Source organism: Arachis ipaensis, chromosome B07 (genome assembly GCF_000816755.2).
Source record: "Arachis ipaensis cultivar K30076 chromosome B07, Araip1.1, whole genome shotgun sequence".
Classification (NCBI taxonomy): domain Eukaryota; kingdom Viridiplantae; phylum Streptophyta; class Magnoliopsida; order Fabales; family Fabaceae; genus Arachis; species Arachis ipaensis.
In genome coordinates, this window is record NC_029791.2 from 6048898 (window position 1) to 6068588 (window position 19691).

General features: G+C 33.5%; 1 protein-coding gene across 1 annotated transcript; it reads right to left on the reverse strand.

The window, feature by feature from the left end:
* On the reverse strand, positions 18433-19222 carry LOC107606735 (pentatricopeptide repeat-containing protein At4g35130, chloroplastic-like). The gene is made up of 2 exons (XM_016308763.1): positions 18873-19222; positions 18433-18829 (listed from the first exon to the last, which is right to left on the reverse strand). Exons 1-2 carry the CDS (start codon positions 19220-19222, stop codon positions 18433-18435), a joined length of 747 nt encoding a protein of 248 aa, XP_016164249.1.

Below are 19691 nucleotides of genomic sequence, written 5' to 3' on the forward strand. Positions count from 1 at the left end.
TATATATAGAGAGATTTTTACCTTTAAATAAATTATAGAGAAATTAAAAATAAAATTGGTTGCTATTTTTTTGACAATTTATTTAGTTTTTAGTTTAAATTAAAATTAAATTATATATTCAATTTATATTTGTTTGTTTATCCTAATGATGATTGTATATGATAGATAATATATTTGAGCATGTTTTGAAAGAAACTATTGAATTTTATATAATTGAAAGTTAACTATGAAAATAAAACTAAGATGAAGTGAAATACAATAAACATATGAGGAGTGATTATTACNNGTGATTATTACTTTTGATTTATATAAATTAAATTATATTAAATTATAAGATATTTAGATATTTAATCAACCTAATTAATTAGTTTGTAACTGATTTGATTTAATAATTTTAAAAAAATTGAATAACCTTTTTAAAAATATGTCAATCTAAATAATATAGATTGAAGATAAGAAAAATATAACTAAATTATATAATACAATATAATATTCTTAAAAATTTATTTTATAGCAGATCTAATGCCAATATATTTATCATCATTTGTGGTATAACCGAATTTCACAATTATTTAAACATTGTTTTTATGAAAAAATTGCATTATTTATTATGAAAAAATATTTACTCATTATTATAATTTAAATAGAATATAAAATAGATATTAAAATAATTTTTTTAATAATTACTCAATCACAAATATCCATCAAGGACATGAGATTTAAAAATATACAAAGTAAATATAATACCTATAATTTTTACACTACTACGATAAGATGATTATCATAAGTCTTTTTAGCATAAATTAAATAGAACAACATATAATAATAAAGAAACAATCAAATCCAAAAAATTTATAGAACACCTATCATACACTACTGCTGTTAGTATTGAGAAAGTTTTAACCATTTATTCTTTTATTAGCTAGCTATTTTTTTTATCTATTCTACACTTTTATCTACGTTAAGGACTAAACCTATGTTTCAATATTTTAAAATCCCATATATTCTTGCCAAACACAATGTTATTATACATTTTTTCTTTATAGAAACCATTGAATGGAAGAACCGTTGATAAAAAGATGAGGTTCTCTTATAATATGTTTGACTTTTTATGATAATAAAATAAAAATAAAAAGTATGAAATAATATTGTGTATATTTAAGTTAATTTTAATCTTTTTTAATAACCAGATTTATGATAACGTAACTGATAAACAATGAGAGTTAATATGGATTGGATATATTTTGAGTATGCTATACATTTTATGATTTTGCACGAAACAATATTAGTTTTAATTTATATATTTATTATTGGGTATTAAAAATAAAAAGTATTTGTATTGTTAGTATTTTTCAAACTTTACTCAACTTTGACCGTGATTAGGCCTAAAAGACCACCTGCCTCGTTGGAAATAAATGTAATCCAATTATTTTTTACCTCATAGTGCTATACTTTCGCATAATCATAGGAGAATTAACTTTAGCAAGATAATAATATAGTATTTAGTTACTACATGAGTATTTTTATATTAGAATTATCAATCAATTATATATGACTTCTGATGAAAATAATATATTCAACATGGATATTGTTTGTTAGGTAAAAGATAACAGATTGACAAAGAAAATTAATTACAATAGGTATATTCATTTTAAAAATATTTTTTTTATGTAATATTACACGAGTTAATACTCAAATTGGCCCCTGAAATTTGACCCCCGACTCAATTTAGCCCTTTTGGTTTCAATTGATTCAAATTGTACCCTGAAATTTTGACCCGCGCCTCAAATTAGCCCTTCTGGCGTATTTCGTCACCGGAGAGCTGACCTGGCAATTTTAAATGACACCTGGCAGTATCAAAACGACGCCGTTTTACTATTGGCGCCGAAATGCTTAGAACGACGTCGTTGACATGAAAAAAGGGGTTAAATGAAATCCAAACAGTAACCACTTTTGAAGTAAAATCCAATTGACCCTTTCTCTTCCTTCTCTTCCCGTCGTATACGTTCCCTTCCCTTCAGAGAAGCACCATGGGTGTCTCAGTAATGGAGGTTTGAAAATTTTCTTACTTGGTTCGCTCTCCATTGTGAAGATTAATTAACTGGGAGTCATCTTTTGAAAAACAGGTTAGTAACAAAAACGCTGTTCTCAACTTTCATGCTCTGTTTTTTCTCAAAATATTGGTTGTGGGTTGTTTTCAATTTTTTCAGTCCACTTCATCATTGTAACTTTGGGAGAATGTGGTTGATTATGGTTGTTGATGATAATAGAGTTTTTGTTTGTTAGGGTTTAATTTTTTTGCATGTGTGTGATTGTGATCAACTGAATCGTTCAGTTCTTTGTCCGTTTGAGCAGTCTTTGATTCTTCATATTCTATTTTAAAATAACAAATTTACTCCTTCATAACCCACTACTAAAGAACACACCTGACAAGTTTGCTTTCATGTGTTTCCTTGTTTCTTCTTGTACTATTGTTTACACGAGTACTGATATAGTGTAAAGAGAGTACTGCATTATGTAATGATCATAACAAGAATATAATTTTGATTAAAAAATTCTATTTTTATACATGAACTTTAAAGGTGTGATTACTAGTTGGAATCTTTGAGGGAAGGAATGACTTACTGATTAAAGTGGAGTCTATTTTATTTATCAAGAACCCTTCCTTTAAAATAATAATTTTACTCCTTCATATCCCACTACTAATGAACACACCTGACAAGTTTGCTTTCATGTGTTTTCTTGTTCCTTCTTGTACTATTATTTACAAGAGTACTGATATAGTGGAAAGGGAGTACTGCATTATGTAATGATCATAACAAGAATATAATTTTGATAAAAAAATCATATTTTAATACATGAACTTTGAAGGTGTGATTACTAGTTGGAATCTTTGAGGGAATGAATGACTTAATGATTAAAGTGTAGTCTATTTTATTTATCAAGAACCCTTCTCTTAAGCTGTTAAATGGGAAATGAAATGATTTTTTTTTGCTTCTGGTGTCTGAATTACTCTGCCATTAATTATCCTTATAAAAAGTATAATCCTTCATGTTTAGGTATTTCAGACACTTGTGACTGTTAGTTATGTAATTGATTGTGTGAAGATTTTAATTACTTTGTTCTATTTTGGCAATCAGTTGTGAAAAATATTTGCCCTTTTTATTTTCTTGTCATTTTTTAGATAGGACAATGAGTTTCTCTTATTTGCTTTTCTACTTTAAGATTGAAAATAATGTTCATTGGTTTTAACAATAATTAAAACACAGATGAAAATAGTATGCTTTGTTGATTATTTCTCTGTTTTTTATTATTATTATTATTATTATTATTATTATTATTATTATGGTTAAAGATCTCTGGTCTCTTAGTCCCTATTCATTTTGGCCATTCATTTTTTTTTGTGAGAATTTTGATTTTAGTACTTTGTACATAGTTTTGTTTTGACTAGGATGAGTAATTCTTTTGGTACCTGGTGTTTGACCGATTCTTCCAGTGAACCTTGTAAAATAGCTCTATATTATTCTTGTTGTGTTGTTATTATTTTAGTTTTACCTTGAATTTTGTGGATTGAAATATTCTGATTATTGTTGTGTGGGTTTGTATGATTGTTGTATTCAATGTTCTTATTTTAATTTTGCCATTTCATTTGATTTCTTTTTTTATTCCTTGGATTGTTTTTTAACTCTAAATTAAAGTGAAAGTGCAGAACTTTAGTGTTTTCCAAATTATGGATGAATTTTATGGTGTTCTTGGTTTTGTAACTGCTCCATTACAATGGAGATGAGATAGTTTCAATGATGAGCCTATGATGTGTAATGGGAATTCTTAACGCGTGTGATTACTTGGCCAAGTTCGGGGTTTAATGCATTTTGAACAGTAAAGTTGTAATTGTATCTAAATATTGTTGATTTTACTTGTTTTATTCTTTCATGTTTTATGATTAAGTATTGTACGAGAAAATTGAAATTAAACCAGATATCTGTCTTTAATAAAATATTCATATTTTTTAATGGTAGCCAAAACACTTTTAATTGATTAAGTTGTTTAACATATTAGAACTAAGCCCCAACTGAATTGTCTGTAATCTTTTTTTATTATTTTTAATTTATTAAATTTAGTGTTGTTTTTAACCATTGTGTCTCCTGAATCTTATTTATAGATGGATGAAGGTATAACGATTGTGTATCATTATGGAGGCAGTTTTGTCACCAAACCAAATGGCAGTTTGGTTTATGACAATGATCACACTGATGAGTTGACTGGGCTGGATGAGGACGTATTAGATATATTTTCACTAAGAGACTACTACAAGATCCTAGGTTATGATAACATGGTTGAGTGTTGATGGCTTGTTCCTGGTAGACCTATGAAGAGTGGACTGCGAGCACTAAGTCATGACAAAGAGTTAATAAAGATGTGCTTCTATGCAAAGAACAATGGGGGAACAGTGCACATATACTATGAGCATGGAGTTTCCCAACCCCTGATAGAGGAAGAAGCACCTGAATTGATGGAGCTAACACCCAATGGCACTGGTGCAGAAAACGTTGTCAAGGAGACCACACCTAGCCCAAAGAATGATACACCAACCATTCCATCCCATATCAAATCATCCATCAACAGCACAAGTGAAGGCCCTTCCAAAGAGGCATCCAAGTCCCTACCAGCATCTGCTTCCATCCCCCTGGTGAAGGAGAAACATCAACCAAAACCCGCACCTAAACCCATACCTAAGCCCAAGCCAGCACCTATGGAGAAAACTAAGCCTACACCTAAGCCCAAACCTACACCTAAGGAGACACCTAAGCCCATACCCAAACTAACACCCAAATCAGCATCCAAGCCCAATCCAACACCCAAATCAGCCCGCAAATCTAAAGCCACTTCACCCAAATCAATTCATACTGCAACTAGATCCTCTGCTAGACTAAAAGGAAGAGTAGTGGGATAAAAACAAGATACTGGAAGCAAGAAAACCTATATAAGCCTCGATGACAACAATGACAGTGACAGTGATTCACATGACTCGTACGAATCTGCAGAAGACAGCCTATACAAGCCTGGACCACAAGACAGTTCTACTGAATCAGATATTGAAGGTGGTCTTTCGGCAGCTAGGTTGAGGGAATTTAAGTTGAAGCATGCTCCAGGTGCTGCCTGGAAGAAGGGCAAGGAGAAAATAGTAGAAGAAGATGACGGTTTGGTTGTGGAGAATTCCGATGAAGAAGTAGATTGGGCACAAGTGCTGGGCAACAGAGAAAACAACCAAGAGAAGTATGATGCATATGATCCAATTCACGATGATTCTGATGGAAACGATTCTTGAAAGTCTGAAGAATTGAAAACCCCCCCAAACTCAGATGAGGAGTGGAGTGATGACGATGATGCTGATGATGTGCACCCAATCTTCTCCGAGGGTGGCCGATTTGGTGAACTAAAGCTACAAGTTGGAATGAAGTTCAGTAACAAGAATGAGTTTATGGATGCTGTGAGAGAATTCACCATTCAAGAGGGTAGGGAGATTAAATTTAGAAGAAATGAGAGCTACAGAGTCAGAGCTATTTGCAAGTGGACAACTGGAGAAGATGAGGATATGGTTAGATGTCCATGGGTTGCTTACGCATCCAGGGATTCTGAGGAGACATGCTGGCAATTAAAAACATTTAAAAATAAACACATATGTCCTAGGATGAGCAAAAACAGGGCAGCCAACAGGAGATGGCTTGCTGGCAAGTTGGTAAAGAAATTGAGGAGGTATCCGAGCTTAAAGCACAGTGAAGCTAAAGCATATTTCAGGAGAAGGTGTGACCTGGATCTAAACAAATCATCACTAACCAGAGCTTTAATGGATGCAAGAAATATTGTTTACGGTGATGCAGCTGCCCAGTACGGTTTAGTTAGAGATTATGCAGAAACTCTACTGAAGAGTAATCCTGGTTCAACAGTAAAGATTGGTACATATCTTCAAGGTGATGATCCTATATTTGAAAAAATGTATGTATGCCTGGATGGATGTAAGAAGGGTTTTAAGGCTGGCTGCCGCCCACTGATCGGACTCGACGGAGCCTTCCTGAAGACTCGGTTCGGTGGACAAATACTCTCAGCAGTGGCTCAGGACGCCAACAACCATATATATCCAATTGCGTGGGCAATCGTTGATGTTGAGAATAAAGAGAATTGGAGGTGGTTTTTGGACCTGCTGCTTGATAACTTGGGTGACTACATGGCTAACAAATGGGCTTTTATGTCAGACATGCAAAAGGTAAATGAGTTAATGTATTTGTATAATCAATTCAAATTGCTGTGAGGACTGTGATAAAAAAAAGATTTATTTGTCAAATCAATTCACCCTTGCTGTGAGGACTATGATTAGTAAATATATTTGTATAATCAATTCCTACGAATCTGCGAGGACTGTGATTAGTAAATGTATTTCTACAATCAATTCATACTTGCTGTGAGGACTGTGATTAGTAAATTTATTTGTATAATCAGTTCATACTTGCTGTGAGGACTATGATTAGTAAATGTATTCGTTGCGAGGGTCTGTTTGATGTCACTTAATATATTTGGGGGGTCTGTTTGAGGCACGATAATGGAAATTTCATGTGTTACTTTCTCAGGGTTTGGCTTCAGCAGTAAAGGAGCTCATGCCCAATGTACACCATCGATTCTGTGTCTGGCATCTCTGGAAGAATTTTAATAAACAGTGGAAAGAGCAGGAGTACAGAGGACTATTATGGGACTGTGCTAGGGAAACAACTCGCCATGGTTTTGATCAGAAGATGGATAGGTTAAAGAGACTCAACGAGGGAGCTTGGGCATATTTGGATAAGTGGCCTAGAGAAGCATGGACTAGGGCATATTTTCGACACGATAAAAAAATTGATAATATATGTAACAATGCTTGCGAGGTTTTTAACTCGAGGATCAAAGAATACAGAGCTAAGCCAATAATCACCTTGTTAGAGGAGGTTCGGATGTTTGCGATGCGGTCCATTGCAAAAAACAAGGTTAAGTTATCCCACCATGTTGGTAAGCTCCCACCAATCCAACATAGTAGATTGCAGAAAATTCGAAAAGAATCTCAAAAATGGACACCGATTTGGAGTGGAGATGAAGAGTATCAAAGATTTGAGATCCACGGTTGGCCTACCAACATGGCTGTTGACTTGGGAAAGAGCATATGCACCTGTAGATTTTGGCAAATAACAAGTACTGAGGTCTACAATAATTTCTTATTTCTATATGTTTGTATCATTTTATTAAACATAGTTTAGATTAGATAGTGACTGCTTTGTATTCATTTAAGTGTTGTTATTTGTTTTACTATTTTATTTGTCTCTGGTGATTGGTCTCTATTTAAATAGATTGTTGGATAATGTTTCACCACATCTGTCTTCGTAGGCATGCCATGTGTCCATGCATGTACAGCCATCTCCAAGATAAATCGAAATTCTGAGGATTTTTGTCATCATTGGCTGACCATGGAAGCCTATAGAGATACTTACAAGCACTCTTTCAATCCAATACCAGGACAAGATCTTTGGGAGAGAAGTGAACAAAATAGGCCTCATGCACCTAAAATGAAGCGAAAGCCAGGGCCGATAATCCAAAAAAGACGGAAGGATGGTGATGAAGAGCCATCTAGTGTTAAGAAGTCAAAAACTGAAACCAAGTTGAAGAGGAAATACAAAGAATTCACATGTACTTACTGTGGTACGAGAGGGCATACAAAGAGAAGTTGCTCTCATAGGAAAGCTGATGACCTTGCTAGTGCCCTTGTTAGTGCAGCAGCGGCTGTAGTTGCAAAAGAAAAAGGTTCTAAGGCTGGAGAGACTAGAGATCCAGCAAATGCTGCTACTAGTAACACTCAAGCTGCTGAGATTAATAAAAATGCTCCATTAGCACCAGGGGAAGGTGTTGATGATGCAAATGCTTCAGAGATTGATCTCACCCAACCCACTTACTCACAACCAGAAAATCAGGAACAGGTAGTGATTGGTTTCTAATATTTGATTAACTGTTAACTGGTTTGTATTGGTTTATAATACATGAGTAAATGTTGGGTAGATCCAATTGATTGATACTATTTTAATAATATATTGACTGGTTTTTATTGGGCTGTATTGGTCACTAATTCTGTTAACAATTTCAACAGGTCCCTCCATCAGACCCACCTCCACCTCCACAACAGGTCACAAGGCCTGACAAGCTACAATCGAAGCGGACCAATGCAAGGAGCAAGTTCTGGGACAGCTGCACGCTTGGCAGAGTTTATGACATTCGTCCCCACCCCGGGCTTCAAACCACCAACAACAAAATAGAAAACGATTTGCAATGTTGACTGGAAGTTGTGTAGAACATATTTTGTAAAGAGCATTTGATCAAACTATGCTCATTTGATATTTTATTACTATGTTATGTAGAGTAATCTGTTTTGGTTTAGGATATTTGAAACTATGTTATTTAGGGTATTTGAAGTATGATACAGATACTGCTATTGCTAATGCTGTGATATTGACAATGATTAATGACTTTGAATTACTTAATGAATTACTTATTTCTGGATCCCCTGTCAAGTGCAAGAACCACAAAAGGTTCTATTAGATTTTCTTTTGTAACTAATGGAAGTGCATACTACATATATCATTATCAGAGCCAGCTCTTGATTTGTCTTCATATACAGATTCAAAACAGCTTGACCAATTTGAACAAACTATGCTCTTCTGATACTTATTTGGTCATAAGTTATACCTCATCTTTTGTATAATCTCACTTTTAAAGAATTTTTACAAGATATATCATTACCAAGAGAACATAAAATTCCATTTCTATTTTGTCATTAAATACATAACAATGCTTCATTCACATAACTGACATCATAGTTACATATATTTCATCCCACCTAATCCATAAGCTACAATCACAATTCCAAAAATAATAACAAACACAGACAACATAATATTCCACATTTTTAATATTCTAATTTCAGCTTCAACTGCACTAATTTTCCATCTCAGAGATATTTTCCAATGGTCTTCACTAACTGAACTTTCATTTCTGCCAACTATGCCTTCTTCTTCTTCAACATCTGCCCATTTAAAAAAGTTACACCATCTCTTACCAGTAGTTTACAACACCAAAAATCCAAAAGAAAAAAAATTGAGAGGAAGAACAACTACAAAACCAACAAGCATTTGAGAAATAAGACACACAATCAGCTTGCAACAATTTAACTAACTTACATTATAGTTAGAACATCCATAGAATGGTCTTTCTGGATTGGAATCTGTCCAAGACCATCGAAGAATAGGACGCAACCCACAACCGCACCAATGCGGAACCTTTCCACCTCTGTCACCTCTGTCACCTCTGTCACCTCTGTCACGGTGTGCATTCTTCACCCACCCACCATGCGAACGAGCTCTACTAGAGCTACCTGAGCCTTGGCTGCTGCTTCCCAACATTCTTCTCAACTCTTCGAGACACTCTTGCGATTTGGGGAAATTGGGACTTCTAGGTTTTATTTAAAATTTTTAGGGGTTAAATTGATGCCTTCAAACATTTTGCCATGTCATCTAACTGCAAGGGTGTCAGGTGTCAACGAAAATTGACAGCTCAGCTTTCCGGTGACGGAGAACGCCAGAAGGGCCAATTTGAGGCGCGGGTCAAAATTTCAGGGTACAATTTGAGTCAATTGAAACCAAAAGGGCTAAATTGAGTCGGGGTCAAATTTCAGGGGCCAATTTGAGTATTAACTCAATATTACACTCTCAAAAGCATGCCACGTCAGCTCCATCATTAAATGTAGAAATCCGATTTTTATATAATAGAATAGATAGAATAGATTAGTACACACAATAAATTTGGTTTAATAAATTAAAAAAAATAAAAAAATACTAACATAATATTAAATAAATAAATTAGGAAATACTACTAAATCAAATTGAAATAAATTATATGATATTTAAATATCTAATCAAATCAATTAGTTGATATAGTTAGTTTATCGTAATAACTTATATTTAATGAGTTAAAAGAAATAAATCGGGAAACATTCTCAGAAGCATGCCACGTCAGCTCCATCATTAAATGTAAAAATCCGATTTTTATATAATAGAATAGATAGATATAATAGATAACTTATATAATGGTCATCTCATTTATTATCATAAATGTTGAATTAAAAAGTCATTATTACTTTTGATTTAGAATTAAATGAGAATAAAACTGGAGATACTATTTTATTTGACCTTTAGGGTTTAATGAATGTCACACTCAAATATAAATAGTGACTTCCGGATTTTGGTCTCCAACACATTAAAGCCACATCCGTAACTCTTTTTCTATAAAAGGAATTGCAATTCAACTCTATCATGGATAAAGAAGGTTTTCAAAGAATAAGGAAATTGTTTGAATTTGCACGAATTCTAAATATTCGAACTTACGATGTTGTTTCAGTTGGTTGTCGTTACGAGAATAACTCTAATCTATACGTGTCTAAGGACTAGAATAGATTAAATATTATTTAAGTAATTTATTTCTAATATTGGTATTTGATTAAATTAGTTTTAGAGAAATTTAAATTGTTGACTCAATTTATATTATTTATGATCACATTCAGTATATTTGTCTGATTTATTGAAGAAAGTAGATTATTAAAACCGATTAATAATCATTTTAGAAATAATCCAATTAACACTAGATTAAAAAAAAATAATGCGTAACATGTAACTTTTTTATTAATTAAATTATTATAATTCAAATTAATTTTTAAAAAATAATTTAAAATTATAATTTCAATCTTATCACGTGCATGGCACGGGTAATTACAATTGTTTAAAAAGTGAAAAATTAGTGGCTTGAAAAAGAAAATTAAGAGTAAAAAGAAGGGTAATTTAGTAATTAGTTTAAAAAGTGAAAATTAGTGGCTTGAAAAAAAATTTAGTAATTTAGTAATTAGTAATTTAGTAATTAGAAGGTTATCTTATAAATTTTGAGTAAATAGTCAGATTAGTCCCTCAAAGATCACGCGATCTCCAATTTGATCCCCAAAATATTTTTTTAATTAAATTCATCCTCGAAAGATTTTAGTTTAGTCACGTTAATCTTTTCGTCACTTTCTACATTGACGGCGTTAAGGAAAGCTGACGTGGCACGTTAAGTTACATGTCAACACACCTCTCTGCATCTTAATTGGTAGCCAGCACAATATCTTTATAAATTTAGTCAAATCAGTCCCTAAATAACAAACCCTACTCCCAAAAATGTTGCATATATATCCCCTTCTTATGGAGTGTAGTTGCAGCAATTCAGACGTCAAAATTTGAGGTTATTGGCATGATGGTTGATCAAGATGGAGGTCGTGGTGGAGGAACTAATCAACTTTGAGCTATTGAAAATGTTTAACCAACTAAAACGAAACCTTAACTCCAAAAACGATTTTAAATTTCAGCCAAAAAACACCAACAAGAAACAAAATTTAACACTAGCACAATCCTAAAGAGAAGTTTAGTAACAGAAAAAATAAATAAAAAAACTTCCCATCCACAAAATTGAATTCCATAAAGAAAATGCGAACCCCAAAATCAAACAATAAAACAAACACTAAACATACAATGATAAGAGAAATTGGTAACCAATGCTCCTTTAATATTAAAAAAAACAGAACCCTTGATCAACTTTCATGAATCAACAAAGAGCAAAACATAAACCCCACAATCGGTTTCGAGTGCCAACAAAAAACACTAACAAGAAACAAAGTTTATCAACGGCACAGTCCTAACAACAAGTTTAGTAACCAGAACAAAATAAAACCTTAAACAACGACAAAAATGACTGTCGATCTTCAATCATTGTGCCGAAGCCACTCCTCAACGGCAAACTCGTGAACACGCTATGACGGATACTTCAATTGGCGATGATGGTGAAGGCTTTTTCGTCTTCTTCTCAGTGACATAAAAAATGAAATGAGAGGGAGAGTCTTGTGAGAGAAAACACGGACATCGCACCGGATGCTTCAATCGACGAAGATAACGAGGACTTCTTCGTCTTCTCCTCAGGGACGTTGAAAAGGAAGTGAGAGGGAGACTCTTATGAGAGAAACAGGGATACCGCGCTGGATGCTTCAATCGGCGACAAAGATAAAGACTTCTCAGCGACGTGAAAAAAGGGAGTGAGAGGGAGACTCTTGTGAGAGAAACAGGGTGTTACTGTGAGTGAATGAAAGTGAAAGAGATCAAAACGACGTAGTTTCAATCACTGTCCCTCACCCTTAAAAACGACGTTGTTTTAATGATGACCTATCTCCTAATGTGCCATGTCAGTTTCTGTTAATACTGTCAACGTAAAAAAGTGATGGAAAAACTAACGTAATTAAACTAAAATTTTTTAAAAATAAATTTTATTAAAAAAATCTTTCGAAAACTGAATTAGAGATCGCATAATTTTTTATAGACCCATTTAACTATTTACTCTATTAATTTTTATTAACTTTTATATAGGAAGTATCACAAAGTCCAAATTAAAAGGAGGACCAAATCACGTCCCTCTAAAGCCAAATTCCAAATTATCATCCCACGCAGTTCTCCATGTTTTGTAAATTGATAACTTTTCCTTGTTTTCAAAATTACGTCCAAAATGTTGCTAGTTGCGATTATAGTATGTAAGTACGCCAAGGATTTGATAGCTTTTCCAAAATATTTTTTTTTTTTGTGACTTAAAAGAAAATAAACAAAAACTAAGAAAGAAAAAAAAACAAGAAACTGCTTAAGAAAGGCAGTCCCGCTGAATACTACTCTCAAACTCTTTGAGGCCGCACCAGTCCAACACCAACCGACCTCTGAACCAGCTTGAACATCTGGGTTGTAAGAGTTAATGTTGCTCTGTAGAGACTGATTCAGATGAGAATAGATATTCTCAAGGTTCCACTGTCCAGATGACCAAAGGTCCAAGATCCTGAGATCCGAATCAGAAATGTGTGACGACGTTTTGTATATTTTTTATTTTTTTAATTGATGAAAAAGAAAACGTCAATGACGTTTTGTTGAAGACGATAGTAATGTGGATGAGAAAATAGTAGTGACATTTTTCGTTAGCCATCGAAAACTCTTACAACGACGTCAAACACAGTTTTTTGGGTATTTTGGTGGATTATATTATACCAATTTAGGCCTAATATTAAAAATAAAAATGTATATATACAAATATTTAATTTATGTTTAATTTATATTTTTTTTAAATTTTAACATATATTTTATACTAATAATTAATTTTAATGTACAAACATGATTGAATTTTTTTTATCTAAAATTATAAATAAATTCAATTTATAGAGTCAATTTTTTTTTCCCACTAAATAATCATCGAGAAGTTAGAATAGGACAAATTCAACCGTCCATTTAACATTATTGGTCCGACCAAGAGCTGGTGAAGGCAATTAGATATAGAATGGGAATGACTAGTAACTCTTTTTCTCAGCACGAATTGCTAATTGGGGTATCTACAAAGAATTCTAATAGCAAAGTCGAGTTGAACTATTTTGGTCCTTGAAATTTTTGACCGGCCTCAATTTCGATCCTCAAATTTATAGTTATCTAATTAACACCTTCAAATAATAGATTGTGACCCACATTTGCCCCTGTAAATATCTCCATTAATAGAGATATGATATAACACCTTAAGTTGACATAATGTGTATTCATGTGGCACCCAACTTGCTAGAATGGATGTGTGATGAGTGAATGATGTGGCAAAAGTTAAATGAACTCAATTTCTTCAGTAAAGTCTCGAACATATTGGGAAAAAAGAATCGTAAATTGAGTTCATTTAACTTTTGTCACGTCATTCACTCATTACACATCTACTCTAGCAAGTTTGGTGCTACGTGGATACACACTCTGTCAATTTAACGTGCCACATCAAATTTCCGTTAATAGAGATAGCTACAGGAGCAAGGGTTGGGCATAATCCAATATTTGGGGGTGTTAATTGGGTAACTATAAATTTGGAAGTCAAAATTGAGGCCGGTCAAAAATTTTAGAGGCCAAAATGGTTTCAACTCACCAAAGTCAGGGAATTCGATGCTAATGTCAGCAGATGTAAAAATAGGGTATATCTCACTTGGTTTTATACCTTAATTGAAAGGTATTTATAAGTAAGCTAAATATTGATAGTTGAATCAAAGTGATTCACTCATAGTAGATCGTGTGACAGCTACCACTACCTGCAAGTTAGGTCTCGTGGAGAGGAGGCATCCCGCTTGGTACATAGGATTTTCTTACTCTTGGGGAGCCTTTGTCTGTTTCGATATAAGACTCGATCGGTTAAATTATATAAAAAACAGCAAAGTGTATAATAAACTGAATGATAAAGAATGTTGCTAAACATAAAGAGACTATATATTCTGTTAGAAAAGAAGGGCTATATATTGAATGGTTAGAGCTAAAGGATTAGATGCAAAGTTTAAAATGGTTTTTGTGACTGACTACTTGCATCAAGAAGGTTCATAGGATCCCAAGGTTCTCAATATTGAAAAAAGTGCATCGAATTGATTTTTACTCCCTTTTTGTGAAGTTACTCGTTACGTTGTGAGTGACGTGGTTCAAATTCTTTTACGTTGGACTAGACAAAATTACGTTGCTTTAGTTTTGACATTAAATATTCGAAAAAACGACGTCATTTAATCTTAATGAATCACAAAACATCTTATTCCCAAAAAAATGTATAAACTACCCGGAATTGATCCCCATTCCTGCCCCGATTCCCGCCATGGGGGGGTAATCGTCTCCATCTCCATTTCCCGCGTCCTCCATGTTTTCCGTGGGCCCCATTTCCTATCTCCTTATGTTGAACATTTATATGAAAATTATAGTGGAAAAAAAAAAAACAAACTACAAAACATTATTACAAACATATCTCATCCAAAATCATAAGTTCAGAAATACAACATAACAAATCATAGTCCATAAGGGGGTAAGCACTGAGCAAGAAGAGTGGCCGGTAACGACTGGCGAGGGGTATGCTGTTATGGCTATAACTGTGGACACAACTATGGGAATTGGGAGTTTTGAATTTTTCTGAAGAGTTGGGGCTTCGAAACGGTGCTAAGTGGAGTAGTAGGAGAGAATGGAAGACATTCAATAAGATAGGGTTAGGGTTTTCAATACGTGAAATTACTAAAAAGTCCCTATATTGGAAATAAATTAAAGGTATTTAAATAAACTCAAGAATTCGGAGAATTATCGGGAACGGGACGAAAATTCCCGCTCGAATCCCCGTGCCTGTCTCGGGGGGATTTTAGTCCCTATCCCCATCTCCACGGAAAAAATTTTTCGCTTTCGAATCTCCATTCGAAACAGTCCCTGCAAAGATCCCCGTACTTCAAGAAATTTTGACACCCCTATCTAGCACTAAAACTAAAGCAACACTCTTTTATTTAGTGCCGTGTGAAAAAAATGTGTCAGGTCACTCAATGTGAGGAATAACTCGATAGAAAAAGAATGAGAACTAATCTGGTATAATTATTTTAATCTAAAAAATATTTAAAGCGTAATTAGGAGGCTAATTTTTTTGGTTATGGAGGGGGTGTAGGTGTTTTGCAGAGTTATGGAAGATGGGGTTCTACACTGTTATATGGGACAGCTTTTTTATCAGAGTTGGTGTGGAGAAATCGGACCCTCCGAGTTCTTTGTTTCCAAAAATTTATATGCATCCGTTTTGTTTGGAGGAGATGAAACTCACATCATGAAAATCGGACCCTGCGTTTTCTCATGGAGCAAATCGGATGGTCCGTTTTGTTCGTTGGAGAAGTAGGTTCTAGTAGTCGCATGGTCCGAATTGTGTGTATATATATATAGTTGTGAAGTTCCCCAACCATAGATAGCCGACCAGATTCAAGTTTGTTCATCTTCTTGGACTTATCTTCTTCTTTCTCAGGGTGTGGGGTCTGTATCGTTGGGTTGGAAAAAAATAGTTGCTGGTAAAGTTTTTGTTTCTGTTTTAGTGAGTGATAGGAATGGATGATAGAGTTATTTTGAAAGTGTATTATTCTTTGATGTACGCTATCTTTGTTTTATATTAATTTATTTTATTTTTTATTTTTACTTTGTAAAATTTGTAATTGTAATTATTATATTTTCTGTTTATTATCAAAATTTTGTATAATATAAACTATGATCCTATAAAAAAGGATAAAATAAATAAAAAATTAATTATAAGTAACAATAGAGTCATAAATAATGAAAATTTATAGTCCAAAATAATACTAAATTAAAGAGTACGGGTAATATTAGAAAAATTATAGAATATTTTTTTTGTTTAACATTATAAAATTTATAGTACTCTCTTTTATATTTTTTATTGTATTATTTATTTATATAATAAATATTTTTTATATTATTTTTGTTAGGTTCTGTTTTTGCATGTATATAAAAAAATAATTTAAAGTAATTTTTACAATGTGAAGTTCCGGACGATCAATATTTCTAGGTTTTGATTTCTTTGACATTTGGGTTTTTTTTAGTTCAAACAGATGAAGCAGAAATGGTTGAGGGAGGAAGAAGATGAAGGCTTCAAAGCTGGCCAACGACACGTGGATGGGAGTCGCAACAAATCTGGCGGTCCGCTTTGGCAGCAGGAACTCGCACGGTCTGAGTTGCGTCTTCCCAGTAGCACGGTCCGAGTTCTATTTTCCCTAACACCACCCCAATGTCAAGCACCCCTCCTCCCCATATCAGCGTCTAGCACTAACTATGCCTCCATATTAAAATTCAAAAGCGTAATTAGGATCTCAAAATTTTTTTGTGCAAGTGACCAATCTCAATAACTAAGTTAACTCATTAGATGCAACAAATCATGCATTGATATTTAGTTACATAAACTTTATTTGTATTTTTTTTATTGTATACAAGAAAAAAGAAAAATAATTAACTACCCATAAAATTAATTATACAATAAGACATCACACTCTAGATAATATAGATTCTTTTAATAATTATTAAGTATATTTTACAGTATTAATATTAAGAATTAACAATAATGATAATCACAAAATAAAGTAAACTTGTGCAAAATGTATTCCTTTTTGAGGTGGTATGCACACTTTACTAGTTTCATGTCCACATATTACCCTAATCCACTCTTCGTTCCTGATATAAGCAAAGGAAACCAATGACAATGACAAAATCTCCTATGACTGACCAATCAAATGCCAAAACGTCATCGAACCCTTACTATTATTTATTTTTAAAAATAACGAATATCCTACATCATGCAAAGTGAAATATAAATGTAAAAACAACATAATTTGTCGTGAAAATAGATGATTATTATCTTATCTCTATCTAATGAAAGTTTAACTTTAATCATATAAAAATATGTATATTTTTAAATATTTCATATAGTGAATTTAATAAGAACAAACAAATTACTCTTTGTTTTCCTTCAAGTTTAAAAACTGTTAATAACAAAATACCCATAATAACTAAAGATAAATCGTTAAATTTTTGTATCAAAACTAATTATGTAATTTGCACTGGACATTTGAAAAAGTGGAATACTTAGAATTTGTTTGAAAAGTTAGAAATTAAAATTCACCCAAAAATTAATTTTTTTTTAATTTTAAAACAACTAAAAATAAATAATTTCAATTTTTTAAAAATTCTAGTTCTCAATTTTTTTATTTATAAATCAGATTAAATGAGATCTGATTTCTAAATTTATTTTCATATTTTTCAAATTTAAATTATATTCTATTAATATATTACAGTAATTTTAAATCATAAAATTAAGTTTAAATAAAAATAAATTCTTTTTTTTTAAGAAAATAGAATTTTTTTATGAAAGAAAATATTTTTTTCCCTCATGTTAAATAGCTTAAAAATTGCATCATCATATCTCCAGTGCCTAGTAATGATTGTTTTAAGAATATTCTAGTTATTACTTAGATTAGAAACTCAAAAATGGCGTAGCAGTATAGCGCCTGGATTATATACCTTATTTATTTTATTGAGTTAATAGTCAATTTTGTTTCTGAAAGATATTCCAATCTCTATTTTCATCTTCGAAAGTCAAAATTAATTAAATTTTTTTTTCAAAGATACCTTACTTGATCACGTTCGTCCTTCCGTCATCTCCGTAGCTGAGTTGGCAAACGTCCACTGACGTGGGCCGTTAACTGCCAAGATGGGAAACGCCAGGCTGTAGCATGTTGTTGATGACAAGATAAGTCTTGTTTAAGACGTCAAATTAGTCCTTGGAGTGGATAAACCCTAATCCCAATTTGAACGATAAATACATCGCCGTGAACACTTTCGGTGGCAGTAAAGGTAAGTAGGAGCCGTAATCCCTGGCTGGCTGACTGGATGGAGATAGAAAATGGTGGTTGTGGTGGCGGTTTGTCACATGCATAGCACGACAGTCATGGATCTAGTGCTTCGATGCGAAGGAGGAGGGTGAATTCTCATGATGGATCATTTGATCGAAGGTTACCTCTGCCAACTTCAGTATTCCAAACTCGCCATACATGTCGAGCAAAGCTGTTTCCAATACCGGATGAGGTAGAAAGCCTTTCCTTATGGCAAGTCCATGGATAGTCTTACCCTGCAAAACAGCTCCTAGTTGTGCACAGGAAGGAAGCAGGTTTATGAGTGTGACATTATCAACAGCCAATTTATCATCCTTGAGTATATTCTCCAAAGAATCAAAAGCCTGAATTGGTTGACCGTTCAGAGCATAAGCACCAATCATTGCATTCCAAGCAACAATGTTCTTCGAAGATATACTATCGAAAATCTTCTCTGCATAACTTAACAACCTACACTTGCTGTACATGTCAAGAGGTGAAATATTGTTGGACCATCAAATACGCGTCAACCATTGAATTCCAAGAAACCAAGTCTGGAAGAGGCATTTCCTCAAACAACTTGACTGCAGAATCAATGTGACCAAACTTGCCATACATCCCAATGAGGAGTGAATTGCAAACATAAAGATCCTCAGCCAGACCCATTTTAAACAAGCTCCCATGAACCTTTTCGCCTTCTCGGAAATCCAACAAGCCACCACAAGCTTTGAGGACAAAAGGGTATGTAAAATGATCGGCGGAAACCCCTTGAAAGCGCATTGTGATATACAAGTTGAGAGCATGTAGAAAGAAGTCGTTATCCGTATAGCCTCTTATCATGAGGTTCCAATGAAAGGTGTTTGAGTGAGACATTTTGTCGAACAGGAAGAGTGCATGTTGCATAGACTCAGATGACACAGTATCAACTAGAGCCCTTGAAAGCCGAGACAAAGAAGATGATGAAGCTCTGGAATGGTTGTGGGAGTGAGCAAAGGCGATGGTGGGTTTCTTGGAGCGTTTATGGTGAATAGGGGGAGTGGTGTTGGTGGAGCCGAGGAAAATGGGTTTCTACCGAAACGACGTCGTTTTTGTTTTCTGCCACCTTGGCACTTAACGGGCCACGTAAGCGGACGTTTGCCATCTCAGTTACAGAGATGACGGAAGGACGAACGTGATCAACTCAGATATCTTTCGAGGACGTTTTTGATTAATTTTAACTTTCGGGGACGAAAATAGAGATTGAGGACACTTTCAGGAACGAAATTGACTATTAACTCTTATTTTATTATTATAATTATTATATTGTATACTGTGCATATGTGTATAAATATAAATAATTATA

Bases quoted from the DNA above. Each gene is read 5' to 3' on its own strand.
- LOC107606735 (XM_016308763.1), bottom strand. From the start codon at position 19,222: ATGTCTCACTCAAACACCTTTCATTGGAACCTCATGATAAGAGGCTAT. The intron at 18,830-18,872 runs GTATTTGATGGT...TGACATGTACAG, and splicing joins TGGAATTCAATGGTTGACGC to CAAGTGTAGGTTGTTAAGTT.